The sequence below is a fragment of the Peromyscus maniculatus genome, chromosome X (assembly GCF_049852395.1).
Source record: "Peromyscus maniculatus bairdii isolate BWxNUB_F1_BW_parent chromosome X, HU_Pman_BW_mat_3.1, whole genome shotgun sequence".
Taxonomy (NCBI): domain Eukaryota; kingdom Metazoa; phylum Chordata; class Mammalia; order Rodentia; family Cricetidae; genus Peromyscus; species Peromyscus maniculatus.
The window spans coordinates 127,493,974-127,508,578 of NC_134875.1; the positions used below are offsets into that span (position 1 = coordinate 127,493,974).

At 39.3% G+C, this 14,605-nt stretch overlaps 1 protein-coding gene across 1 annotated transcript in view; it reads left to right on the forward strand.

Annotated features, from left to right (window-relative positions):
- Maob (monoamine oxidase B) overlaps window positions 1-14,325 on the forward strand; it is a 109,024-nt gene extending 94,699 nt beyond the window's left edge. The window contains exons 11-15 of the mRNA XM_006976874.4: window positions 2,997-3,054; window positions 4,931-5,028; window positions 11,187-11,298; window positions 12,271-12,333; window positions 13,418-14,325. Coding sequence (XP_006976936.1) covers window positions 2,997-3,054; window positions 4,931-5,028; window positions 11,187-11,298; window positions 12,271-12,333; window positions 13,418-13,570 — 484 coding nt within the window. The 3' untranslated portion in view covers window positions 13,571-14,325. The remainder of the gene's footprint in view (window positions 1-2,996; window positions 3,055-4,930; window positions 5,029-11,186; window positions 11,299-12,270; window positions 12,334-13,417) is intronic.
- The last annotated feature ends 280 nt before the right edge of the window (window positions 14,326-14,605 follow it).

The following is a 14,605-nucleotide window of genomic DNA, read 5'->3' on the forward strand; positions in this document are numbered from 1 at the left end:
AGATTGATGTGTCCCTTTTTGGGTCTTCCCTGTTAGTTAGTTTCCCTGGAGTTGTGGGTTGTTGCCTAATTACCTTTTGCTTTATATCTAGTATCCATTTATGAGTGAATACACAGCATGCTCGTCTTTCTGAGTCTTGGTTACCTCACTCAAGATGATATTTTCCATCCATTTGCCTGCAAATTTCATGATGTCATTGTTTTTCTCTGCTGAGTAGTACTCCATTGTGTATATGTACCACATTTTCTTAATCCATTCTTCAGTTGAAGGGCATCTAGGTTGTTTCCAGGTTCTGGCTATTATGAATAATATTGCTATGAACATAGTTGAATATGTGTCCTTGTGGTATGACTGAGCATTCCTTGGGTGTATGCCCAAGAGTGGTATAACTGGGTCTTGAGGTAGATTGAATCCCAATTTTCTGATAAAGCACCATACTGATTTCCAAAGTGGCTGTACCAGTTTGCACTCCCACCAACAGTGGAGGAGTGTTCCCCTTGCTCCACATCCTCTCCAACATAAGCTGTCTGCAGTGTTTTTGATCTTAGCCATTCTGACAGGTGTAAGATGGTATCTCAGAGTCATTTTGACTTGCATCTTCCTGGTAATTAAGGATGCTGAGCAATTCCTTAAATGTCTTTTGGCCATTTGAAATTCTTCCTTTGAGAATTCTCTGTTCAGCTCTATGGCCCATTTTTAAATTGGATTATTTGTTATTTTGATTTCTAGTTTCTTGAGTTCTTTATATAATCTGGAGATCATCCCTCTGTCAGATGCGGGGTTGGTGAAAATCTTTTTCCATCCTATAGGCTGTTGTTTTGTCTTATTTACTGTGTCCTTTGCCTTACAGAAGCTTCTCAGTTTCAGGAGGTCCCATTTATTAATTGTTGTTCTCAGTGTCTATGCTACTGGTGTTTAGATTTTATTTTTAAGTGTATGTGGCATTTGGATACATGTGTGTGATGTGTGTGTGCATATGTATGTGTGTGCATGTGAGTGCAGGTGTCATTGGAGGCCAGAGGTATTGGATACCCCTAGAGCTAAAGTTATAGGCAACTGTGAACTGTCCAGTGTGGATGCTGGGAACTGAACATGTGTCCTCCAATGAACAATACACACTCTTAACCACTGATCCATCTCTCTAGCTATCCAAGATATATATTTTTAATTATTGATTCTTCTTCTACTTTGGGGAGTTTATAATGAGAAAGGAGTGGGGAGATTTGCTGCCTAGTCAGGCTGCCCTCTGGCTCACTACATATCCCAGACTTGCCTTGAACTCACAATCTTCCTGTCTTCATCTCTAAAGTGCTGAAATTACAGGCATGTATCACCATGCCCATCTCTGGACTCATCTACTATCTGAAAATCTTTTATTTTTCTGAAGTATATTTTGATGTAAGAGTTAATGATGTGGAGAGTGGAGATACTCATGAGGACTTATTCATAGCCAAAGAGCTATTGATGCCTTCTAGGGGAGAGAAAGTCAGTTTTCTTTAAGGATGAAGACTCTGGTAAATAGATCATGGTCTGATGGCTGACCCCACACCCATGAATATAGATAGCACAAATTGGACTTGGTGAATTATTAGAAACAAAAAGAGGGGACAGGGAGTAGATATGGGAGAAGTTAAGGGGAAGATTGGGGGATGGACATGATCAAAATATATTGTATGTATGTACAAAATTCTCAAATAATAATTAATAAGAAATATATTTTTTTAAAGAAGTGAAGGTTCAACTTCATTTCTTTGCTGGACAGCCATATTTTTGGATTGTCAGTCTCTTCTGTGAGGGCTTAAAATGCCCACTTTTATGAATTCTAAACCTCCTCAGAGATTTCATTCTGTTTCTGAAGTGAACTACACATCCATCACCATTCCTCTGTTCATGCCAAGCTATTTCAGAGAAAGAGGGGCAGATGAAATTGAGAATTTTTATTTTTTTTTTGCTTATAGAAAGAGTTCCTAGATTGAAAACAAAATTACATTTTAGAAAGAGATTTAATTTTATTTGTATGGGTGTTTTGCCTGTGTGTATGTCTATGCACCATATGTGTGCCATGCTTGGTGCCCAATGATGATGCCAGAAGATTCTGTTGGATGCCTTGGGACAGGAGTTACATCCCACTTTGAGCTGCTACATGGATGCTGAGGATTGAACTCAGGTCCTCTGGAAGAGCAGCAGCTCTCTTAACTCCTGAATCAACTCTCCAGTCCACAATAATACTACTTTTAAAATTCATTGGCCAAGCTCTAAATCATGCTTAAGATCCCCTTGTACATTACTATTCTATAAAAACAAGTATTGAAACAGCTATGCTTATTTATAGAAATATAAATACATCATTGGCTAGATTTATGTTAATCAATTACTTGATTCATCTTAATTGACCAATTATAATCGTTGGCTTGCTTCCAATTCCCCCACTAGACTTAAAAGCTAGTATTTGCTGAGCATTTATTTATTAGAAACCATTATTGGGCTAGGAACCTTACATTGGTAGTTTTTAAATTTGAGAATCACTTGAAAGGCTTGTAAAATGCAAATCACTGTCCTTTACCTTTCTGAGTCAAGAAGTCAGGAATGGAACCTGAGACTTGTCCTTTCTAAGTTGATATACCCAGTGATTCACTTTACTTTCTTTCTTAAACATTTAGCACTAGTCTCACTATATTCCTATTTGTGAGCTCATGGTTTTAAGACATTAGAAATTGGACAAATTCCTTGTTTTTAAAAGTTAAACTGAAGCTGGATATGCTCACACTTGCCTGTAATCATGTCACATGAGAGCCAGGGCAGGAAGATTGAGAATGCCGAGCAAGCCTGGGTTACATAGCAAAAGAAAACAGCAATTAGTTAACATGAAATGGCGAAGTGGAAATAATGGCACCCAGAGACTTTGACATAAGGGAATAGGTGCCTCTCACTTGCCTTTGACTTAATTCCTTTAGCTTTTACTTTCATCATTAAAATGCATTTTTTCTGTTGTACAGGCTAAAGAAACTTTGTGACCTATATGCCAAAGTTCTGAACTCTCAAGAAGCTCTGGAGGTAAGGCTGTGTTCCTAGCCTGTTTCCAATGGGGAGAGGCCTGTTCTTTTCCTGAGAGCATTTTCAGGGACAGGTTTTTGTCAGTCGGACCCTCCAGCTTATCTTTCCCAGTAGACTCACAGAAGGGTCTGTACACGTAGAGCTGGTGCATAAATGGTTCCATAAAGTGTGAGGGAGCCCTGGCTGTGTGGGTAATGAGGCAAGGAACCTGTGATATCCTCTAGGTTTAGGTAGGGCTTCTTTTGTCCCTAAATTCAGAGCTGTTCCCAGAGCAGGCTTTTGGGTGACAGCAGTTTGTAACTAAAGTTCTCCAGCATTGTATGAAGTAGTTGAGTGGAGAACCTCACTTAATGAGAAAAGCAGTTGTTTTTGTATTTTCTAAAAGGTGATCAGTTTTCATTTAAAAAAGTCTCTTCTAAAAAGGACATTGATGATTAATTTCTGATGCTTCTGTCCTTGTGTGTTTTTATACAAAGAAAGTACTTGCTTCACTGGGGCTTTGATATTTGTTGTGTGGGAGGAAGAAATTCCTTGGAGGAAGGTGAAATAAAGGAGAAAGCCCAATCTTTCTCCTGATTGGCTGCAAAGAGCCAGAGAAGGATGGTTAGGAAGCAACAGCCACCCTCAGATGTCAGCATGATAGTGATAATACCAAAAGAGGCTTAGGACCATTCACTACTTAGGCAGGACCTCATGCTTTGTAAATAGGATGCCTTAAATGACTATGCAAAGTCAACTACATGATTGCATTTAAAAAACAAAAAACAGTTTTCAAAGTCTAGTTTTAAATATTTTGCTATATCAATTTTCTATTTTCAAAGTGATGCTTTATAATCAACTTTCTGTTTAGGTTATTCTTTGTTAGTTTCTCCCAACCCTGGGTAGAATTGAACTTAGGGTGTTGACATGCTAGGCATGGAATCTATCACTGAGCTCTATCTCTGGCCTCTATTTTTATAAGGAGTTCAAATTTTGCAAAACTCTCAACTAATATATAGCCTGTTAATGGCTAAAAGACATTTTGCAGACCAATGGTTGTTTTACAAGTTCCACCATCCCACCATAGTGAATACATACTATGAAAATTGTTTTGCCTTCAGCAAAGATCACTGCTACCAAAACATGAAACTCACTATTGTCTATTTTTCATAAATACACACTTCTGCTTTTTTTTCTTGGTCAACCATCCTTGTAAACTATATCATTTTAAAACTTTCTCAAAACCATTAAACACAAAAAGCTTTCTGATAGGTAAAAAGAAAGTGAAAATTGAAGTAGTTAATTATTGTTTATGAGCTGTGTATAGGAATAGTGGTGAATTTCCGTAATCCCAGTACTTGGAAGGTAGAGGCAGAAGAGGAGGATCAAGAATCTTAGGCCAGCTTATACCACATGACAAGACTTTATCTCAAAAAATAAAATAAAATTTAAGACATGCATGTGCCAAATGGGAACACTTTCTAAGGTCTGAAATTATCACAACTTTATTATTTGAAAACATTTACCTGCCCAAAGACCATTATTTCAAAACATCAGAATAATACGACCCTATTTCAGAAGTACAGTCAGCCCTCTATATGTATAGGTTCTGCAAAATATTTGAAAAAAAAAATTGCCCATGTGCTAAAAATTCAGTGTGATAAGTATTTGTATGGCAATTATATTGTGCACAGGTTACATGCAAACACTACAGCACTTTCTACAGAAGGCTTGAGTATATCTAGGAAGCAGGGAGGCTTGAAAGATCTGCCCTTCAGATTCTAAGAGACAGCTGCAATTTGTTCTGTACAATGAAGTCCACTAGCATGTGCTTGATAAACAATAGACAAGACCTGTTTTTACCTCTCTCTCAAGCTTTTGTCGCTCTTCCTTACAGCCAGTCCATTATGAAGAGAAGAACTGGTGTGAGGAGCAGTACTCTGGGGGCTGCTACACAACCTACTTCCCTCCTGGTATCATGACCCAGTATGGAAGGTACTGTCCAATCACTGCACCAACTCATACAGGCTGGCACACATTCAAACAAGCCAGGCTTAGTAAATAAAAGTGTACTGAGCTGTAAACTGAAAGCCCTGCAGTTGAAGCCAAGCTCCAACTAAATTACCATGTTTCTTCCTGGTTTTTGCTTTCTTGTCAATACCAGAAAGAATATCCCCAATTTCCTTTGAAGCTCACAAAGGAAGCCACTGTACTGCACCATTTTTGCTGTTTCCATTCCTCACTCTAGAAACACAAATTCAATCAATATAACCAGAGAAAGTTGACACATAAGGAGCACTTTAGATAGCCAGAGGGTTTGTTCAGACTGTCCTAATACTGAGTCTAGAACTCAATAAACTTCCCCAAGCACCCTTCTGTTGTTGGTTGTTTTACTCTTTACTCTTTTACTCTTTGCTCTTTTAAGGGGCCAACCACCCAGCTCCCAAACAAATCACACACAGAGTCTTATTATTACGTATAAATGCCCGGCCTTGGCTTGGCTTGTTTCTAAACAGCTTTTCTTAACTTAAATTATCCCATCTACCTTTTGCCTCTGGGGTTTTTCTTTGTCTTACTTCTATAAATCTTACTTTCACTCTTACTCCATGGCTGGCTCTGTGGCTTTGTGGCTGTGTGGCTGGCCTCTTCTTTTCTCACTCCTTCTCTCCCTGTTCTCTTGCTCCCCCTTGATCTCCTCCCAGATTTCTCTATTTATTCTCTCTGCCTGGCAACCCCACCTATCCTCTCTCCTGCCTCACTATTATTAGACCATCAGGTGTTTCAGAAAGGCAAAGTAACACAGCTTCACGGAGTTAAACAAATGCAACATAAAAGAATGCAACATATCTTTGCATCATTAAACAAATGTTTCACAGCTTAAACAAATGTAACACATCTTAAAATAATATTCTACAATACCCTTCTGTGTCAATGTGGGCATGGTTCTGTAAACTCAGAATCAATTCTAGACCAGGCAGGAAAGGGCTTGGGTTCCTACTCTCTTCCTACCAATCACCTATTTAGTCATTTATTGTTGTTGGAGTTTACTTTTCTTAGCACATGGATGAAAAACATAAGATAATGTGATCATTACCTGAGTTATTCTTTTTTTATAGATTTATTTATTTATTTATTTATTTATTTTGTATACAGTGTTCTGCCTACATGTATACCTGCAGGCCAGAAGAGGGAACTAGATCTCATTGCAGATGGTTGTGAGCCACCATGTGGTTGCTGGGAATTGAACTCAGGACCTCTGGAAGAACAGCCAGTGCTCTTAACCTCTGAGCCATCTCTGAGTTATTGTTTAGCAACTTTATTCTGTTTATAACATATGATATAACTCACCCACTCAGAGTTCACAGGCTTTTAGCAGTCACAGCATTGTGCATCTGAGTATGAGTCACTGGTGCTGAGTTCAACACATTTGATGACAACAACAAGGTGTGAATTAATGACCATTACTCTGACTATCCTAGTAACTCTAAACTAAATCAGGAAAGAGAATGAAAGGGTGTTGAGAGTACAGCACAGAGTGTTAGTGAAAGAAAGCAACCAATCAAATTCTCCATGAGAACCAGTAGAAGAAGTGTTAAAACTGGCTTAGCAGAAGATGATTAATGACTTTGGAGATCATGTTCCTTATCTGCCTGTAGACGCCAAAATAGAATCCAGAGAAAATTTCCAGGGAAAATGGTACTGTCAATAAACTTCTGAGTTATTAGGTTACTTTTCAGATATGCTGAGTGTAGACTAAGTCACAAGTAATTGTTTCATTCAGTGTATACTGGATAAGTGCTAACCATTTGCTGACCACTTCTAAAAGTGTCAGTATCACTACTTCCTTGCTAAGGAGTTGACAGTGTTGGAGGCAGTGGAGGGGGAGCAGAGGAAGGATAGAACATAAGAAATTAAAGTACTAAAGCACTCGTGCCAGTGATTTAAGATATTCTAGAGACTCAGGGAATTGCAATTTTACCTTACCTGGTGAAATGTGCAGTGGCTTCATGTCAGGCTATCGGGGGCAGAAGAAGCCTCCTGGGGAATGCAAGTCTAGGTAGAATGTTATGGAAATAGCAATTGCTTAGAATCCTGCTAGTTCTTACGAAGTCTTGGACAAAGCTAGGTGTGACAGGGCTGTAGGTGATAGTGATGACAGAATGATAAGAATCAGGGATGGGGAAGTGGCTCAACAGTTAAGAGCACTTACTGCTTTTGCAGAGGTCTTAAGTTCTGTTGCCAGCACCTACATCAGGTGTCTCACAACACCCTGTAACTCTAGCTCCAGGGATCTTCGGACCTCTGTGTGCACCTCTATTCACATACACATAATTAAAATGTTTTTAAATCAAATAAAATGTCAAGGATCAAACTAGAAAGACTTGTAGGATCCTTTGTGTCCTGTGACATTTTAGAGGTTATAAAACTTTATCTTTTAACCACTACATTTATTTGGGTTTGAGGTTTGTTTTAAATCCAAAGTGTAGTGTAATTTGATATCTGACCACTGAATGCTGAAGCTGTATGCTCAGTTCCATAGAATATCAGGAAAATGCCTGTGGGAGTGAGGAGAGTGAAGAATGCTTAATTTATCAGGACTTGTACTGAATGTGAGAAGCAAGATAAATCCCACCACATTAGACACTAGTGATAACATGGTAAGGCCTTTCATCTTTGTCCTTTCTCATGGATGTGTATCAGGTTTCATATCATAATACAGAAACTAAGGCACAGCACAACTTAAGAACATAACGCCCAGCTCAAGAAGAGACTGTATCACAGGATATCCCTGACCCTGCAGGGCCATGACACCTGGAACAGTGCAATGAGTATTGTTGTTAGGGCCCTAGATGCATTCAACAAAAGTGTTCTGCTTCCAGCTAGAAGAGAGAGGACAAAATTGGCAGATCAACTTTAGTAAAGAACTGAAGACATGTTTCTTAAGAAACTTCTGTTGTAGATATTATACATGAAAAGTGGATTGGAGCAAATATTCAGTAAGACACATAATTCATGAAGAATATATGTGGAGGTCTCCTTTATAATACTCTCTCCTGTTGTTGGTTGTTTTTATTTTCACTCTTTGACTCTTTTGGGGGCCTGCTACACAGCTCCCAAATAAAACACACAGAGACTTATTCTTTCTTATGAATGCCTGGCCTTAGCTTGGCTTGTTTCTAGCCAGATTATCTTACCTTATCCCATCTACCTTTTTCCTCTGGGCTTTTACCTTTCTCTTACTTCTGTATATCTTACTTTCACTCTTATCCCATGGCTGGCTGGCTGGGTGGGTGGCTGGCCCCTAGCATCCTCCTTTCCTTGTTCTTGCTCCCTCTTTTCTCCCTCCTCCCTTCTCTCAGATTTCTCCTGCCATTTATTCTCACTGCCTGCCAGCTCTGCCTACCCTTTCTCCTGCCTTGCTATTGGCCATTCAGCTCTTTATTAGACAATCTGGTGTTTTAGGCAGACAAAGTAGCACAGCTTCACAGACTTAAACAAATGCAACATAAAAGAATGCAACACATCTTTGCATCATTAAACAAATGTTCCACATCATAAAAAATTTAACCCATCTTAAAACAATATTCCACAGCATCTCTCCTCCATCCTTATTGAATACACTATCTGCTCACTTACCTTCTCATCTAGAGGAAGGATGACACCCCATTCCCCCGCAAAGGAAGACAATTTCAACACAGCCATTGAGCAGAAACTGTCTCTCTGTTTAATCCTTGCTTTTTGCATTTTCACATGCAGTTGTTAGATTGACTAGTTCTCTACATTTTAGTCTTCCAATCTTTAACTAAAGCTTGGCCATAGCACTCTCTACCAGTTCTCCAACTGGCAGTTCCTTCTGTTATAAAAGATGAGCATCTGCTGAAATGCCTCATAGCTTAAACAACATGGAGAGGGTAAATTTATCTTCTGTCCCTGGAAACCCTAACTGAATGCCCTTAGGCTCTCAATAATTACAGTTGACTCCACGTGTTTTAATAATTTTATAGTATCTTTCCTTAGATTCCCCTGCCTTTTGCACGGCTATGATAAATGCTGGTAAAGGAAAACATAACAGTTCAAGTAAAACTATTAAATTTTCCGATAGGAGGCCCAGCAGCATACTATTATATGGGTTAGCTTTTTTCAGGGGGACCAAATACTTGACAAAATAACTTGTTTTTTCTCATGATTTAGAGGTATCAATCTATCATGGTATGGACAGTATGTTAGAACAGCTCACATTGTAACAGGAAGGATACAGAACAGAACGGTAACAAGAAGGGAACAGAGTGATATATATCACCCAATGACACACTCTCAGTGATGTATTTTCTCTAATAAGCCCCATCTTCCAAAGTCCTACCACCTTGCAATAGTCTGTTCTCTTTGTTAATCCATCAATGGAGATCAAATCTTCCCTGGAAACTCTTGTAGACATGCCAAAAAGGGACAAGTGTTAATGAACATAATAAGCATTGTTCTGAACTTTGGATATCCCTTTTCTGATCATGGCAGCCTGAGATAGGATGAAAATGGCTCTGGATGGTACTTCGTTTATGGTGTCTTTGTAAGCATGATAATGGACTTTCCTTCTTATAGCCTCAGTGTTTGTGATCTTTCCATATCTTTGCTTAGGATGTGAGCACGCTGGAAGCTGTGATAGTAATATATTAGGTAACACAGAGATGATATAAATAGAGAAGTTGACATCTGCTAGATATATTTCAAATGCTGGTTCTGCTGTTTTCTAGCACTGTATCTCTTGCTGAGTCACTGCACATTTCTCTGAGCCTGTTTATTTATGTGTAATGTGAGATGTTAACTAATAGTCTGTCATGGAGTTCTTGAAAAGATTAGAAAGAAAATAGAATATAGTACAGAGATGACGTGTAGCAAAGTAACCAAGACTGTTAGAGTTGTTTGATCACTTGGCTTCAAGTACTATGCTCCTTTTTGTCTGTAGTCTAGAGAAAAGCACTTCATCATTGTTGTTGGTTAGGGTCTAGGAAGCAGACACTGCAGCAAGCAGTAGACAGGCTAGATATCAGACTGTATCCTTAGGATTGACACCTATGGAAGGTAGAGGAAGGAAGCAAGAGTGGGTGGAAGAACAAGCCAGTTGATGATGCAGTTTCAACAAAGGTGCCATCAGACCCCATGAAGCATTCTGGAAGTAGAATGGTCCTTCCAAGTGGTCTCAGGTTAGAGTTTGGGGCTTGCATCTTTAAAGGCTTATTTATATGTCAGTCACTGAAGGTAGTTGGTATTGGAAGGAGTCATGAGGTAGTTTTCTCAGTGGAAATAGTCACCTCCAATGCCAATATCAGAATACCACCTTCTGGAAGAACTTCCACCAACCAATAAGTCCTTCATTCTTGGTGGTGCAGCACAGTGTCTACCACAGTCTACCTCTGCATCCTCCTATGGGAAATGTGGATAATAATAGTATTGGGGTTGTGGTAAGGAGTAATGAACTTTGAAGAGCCAGTGTCCAACAAATTTTAATTTGAAGTTTGATGCACTAGTTCCGAAACCTAGTAAATAGTAGTTAATGAATCCATAAGGCTCATTTATTTCTTCAGTTTCATTATTGGAAGTCATCTTAAAAATCACTAGACTATCCCTTTAAGAGATTGATACCAGCTGGGGATGTGGTCCAGTAGTGGAGCACATGCAGAGCATACATAAGGCCTTGGGCTCCATCCTGTATCGTACAAAAACAAAACTAGTTACTATGAAAACGGATGAGGAGGGCAAAGCTTGGTAAGAAGAAACTGTCAAGTTTAATGGTAGAATAACTAGGTAAGAAATTAGAAACATGTGTTACCTTCCTCATGTAAAGGGAACCATATGTGACTGGACTTATTCGGTCCCTCACTTTATAAAGATAATCAAATACATACTTAGTCCCCATTGATGTCAGATCCTTTCCCTGTTATCTCTTGGTACAGGAGTGTGTGAACTTCAGCTTTTGTTCCACTTTGCCCATGACAGAGATAATACAATAGCCAGAGGCATCCGAGGAACCTTATTCCACTTTGCCAGTGTCCTCCTAGAAGTTTCTAACCTGAAGAAGCCAACTGGCCTTGGTCCTCAGGAGAGAACTCATTTCTGGCTGTATGCAATGACATTTACTGCTTTGCTCTTGTTCCCAGGGTTCTACGTCAGCCAGTGGGCAGGATTTTCTTCGCAGGCACTGAGACTGCCACACACTGGAGCGGCTACATGGAAGGGGCTGTGGAGGCTGGGGAGAGAGCTGCCAGAGAGGTAGGGCCCAGGGTCATTGGCAATGGGGGAGGGACACAAAAGCTTGATAAAATGTTCAAAGATGCCTGAGATCTTGGCAGTATCCCCACACACACCATATTCCCCATCTAAAGACCCGGGAAACCATTATAAACATTATCAATCAGTTTTAGGGAAAAGAAACACCTTAACCAAACAAAATGATGAGAGCACCTAATATTTTACTTGAAGTAGGAGTCAGAACTCAGCTGAACTTAAGAGATATGGGGAGGAGAGATGGTTCAGCAGTTAAGAGTGCTTCCTAGTCTTCAAGAGGACCTGAGTTTGATTCCCAACATGCATGTCAGGAGGCTCACAACCACCTTTGACTTCATTTTCAATGGATACAATACCATCTTCAGAACTCAGAGGACATCTGCACATCAGAACCACACGTGCACACAATTACAAGTACAAAGGATCTTTCAAACTAGAAGGTATGGAAAGGTGGCTCCACAGTTAAGAGCGCTCACTGCTCTGGCAGAGGCTTTTCCCGGCACTCACATTAGTTCTAGGGGATCTGATGCCCTCTTTTGAACTTCAAAGCTTCCTCAAGCACCTGACACACTTACATACACTCAGCAAACACACGTGCAGATACGTTTTTTAAAATGTTAAATAAAAACTGTCACCTAAGTCTGATGTTATAGAATCCAAAATATTTCTATTAGGATTCAAAATTCATGTTTATTCCTTTTTGGCAAGTCTTCTAGTCTCATTCCCATTAATACATGTTCATAAGTACTAAAAGTTATGGTGAAACTAATGGTTGAGTCCTTTTATACTGTAAATAAAAGATCTTCGGGAGCCTTTCTAAAGGTCAAGTGGATTGCTCTGCCCTTTGCCTTGATGTTGTTGATGGATATCCCAAGAGGCATCCACTTGGTTCTTTTTAAAGAATAAAAGAAAGATACTATCTGCTTTGCTATTTGCCAAGGTAATCTTTCATTTCAGATTCTGCATGCCATTGGGAAGATTCCAGAAGATGAAATTTGGCAGCCAGAACCAGAGTCTGTGGTAAGCTATATTTCACAAATTTATATGTCTTTACCCTAAGAATGATTGTTCCCATGAACACACTTGCATATATGCACATCCCTTTTCCTAATGATTCAATGTATGGATATCTAAGTAAATCACATGACTTAGGAGGTCACAGATTTAGATTAACTTTGACAAATTTTTAGTGCTACATCTCTTGCTGATTAATTGGAAAAACATGTTTTTTATGGTAAGGATGTATTTCCCAGAAAGCTCTAGACACATTAAGAAGTAAATGGGGGCTGGGGCATCACACAGAGGCAGAATGTTTGCTTAGCAGGTGTAAGATCCTGGGTTTGATCTCTAGCGAGACAAGAAACAAAGAAAAGAAATAGAAGGGAAGAAAAGACAAAAAATAACCCCTCAAAATAAGAACTCAATCATAAGAACTTCAATGTCTATTGAATGATCTGACTTAATGAGTCTCAGCAAGAGGTAGGAAAAGAACGTAAAAAAAAAAGAGGTAGGAAAAAAGTTTATTATCCTCTCCAGAGGTAAAGAGGTAGAACAAAATGGAGCACATTTGAACTCATTTCAATTACAATTCCTTTCATAATAAAACCATAGAAAATTTTTCTGACTCACAGGAAGGATACATAGAGTTGTAGAGAATGGGAATCCATAAGGTCAGTTATTCCTCTATCCTTTTAAGCCTGACGCCATAAAGCATAGCCCCGACATTCAAAAATTATGTCCTAGTGCTTCTGCTAGAAGGGGAAAAATCGTTCATCCTCCTCCACAAATATTTACGATGTACATGGGCTATTGTGATCTGAGAATGACAGTGCTTTCAGATGGGAAGACAGGAAATAACCCCAAAGTACAACTCTGACACAGGATATACTGAGAGAAAATATGAAAAGTAGATCCATCTCAGCCTGGGGGTTGCAGAAAGACTAGCAAAGTAGCATAAAGGGCCAGATGAAGAAGAGGGGGCGAGCCACAAGGGATTGCCATGGTTTATACTTCATAAGTTGGAATAAGTGTGTTACTCTGAAAGAAACAGTTTCTGGAATGACATGCATAACCCTGTACTGACACAAATGTTCTCTGAATCCAGGATGTCCCTGCACGACCCATTACCAGCACCTTCCTGGAGAGACACTTGCCTTCTGTGCCAGGCCTGCTAAAGCTGCTTGGATTTACCACCATCTTTTCCACAACAGCTCTTGGTTTCCTGGCTTACAAAAGGGGCCTGCTTGTGCGTTTCTAAAGATGGCCCTTACACATCCACAGCCTTCTCATTCTGTATGGCATGATGGCTTTGGGAAAGGGTTATTATAAAATCTCACAAAGACACAGAGAATATGGAGTGAGAAAGCACAGTAACTTGTTTTCCATTTTGTCTGCTTGTTAGCACCCCATTTCCAACTTTTCTGCCCTCTGAATTTTTAGAGCAGACAGGCTTGCTCAAGCTCCTTGCTTACAGTTTAACAGGCCATGCACACAGTTTTTTCAAAACCCTGTGGCTTTGTGCTTTTCTTTCTTTCTGTGTCTTATGTCCTCACCTGTTCAAGTTCTTTGCAGTTGTACTTACAATCCTGTCTTGTTATAATTGGAAGATATTAAATACCATCTGGAGCTCATTTTCTCCTTTAGAGTTGAAGAAACCAAATGCACCAGAGGTGAAACTTAATCACACAAGGCCTACGGTAAACCCCTGGTATTTGGGTGACTGGAATGCAAGTTGATGCTTTTCCCACCTCCAAAGATGTATTCCCTAATCATCCTCCACCTTATGCCATAGTCACTGGTGGTTGTTCCTATGTGAACTTACTCTGTATTAATTGGTATTGTGCTACTCGTAGATATCCTGTATTCTTGCTGTTTTGTGAAGTATTGCCAACTGATTTTTATTTTTCTTGAGAGTGGAAGTCTTATCTTGGTTGTTCTTTTGTATCTTCCATTACTCTCCATTCACAGATTAAGACACACTTAGGTAATAAAAAATAAAGCTGCTTGACCATATGTTTGCTGTTTCTTCTTTAGGGGCAATGACTTTCAAGGTTTTGATAAGGCAAATCAAGGGTCAGTATTATACATATAATTGTGGCATGAAAGCAATTAGTGAGAACTTTCTGAGAGCCTAGATGTTACATTCATTTTGATGGTGAGATCCATCATGGACTCACATGCATGGTAAATGATTTAAAATTGTTCAGTAAGGATTCTGTAAGACACATCTTCTTGCTCTTATCTCCAGCCAAAGTCTCTCAAAATAATAGACACTAACATAAAATTCACAACC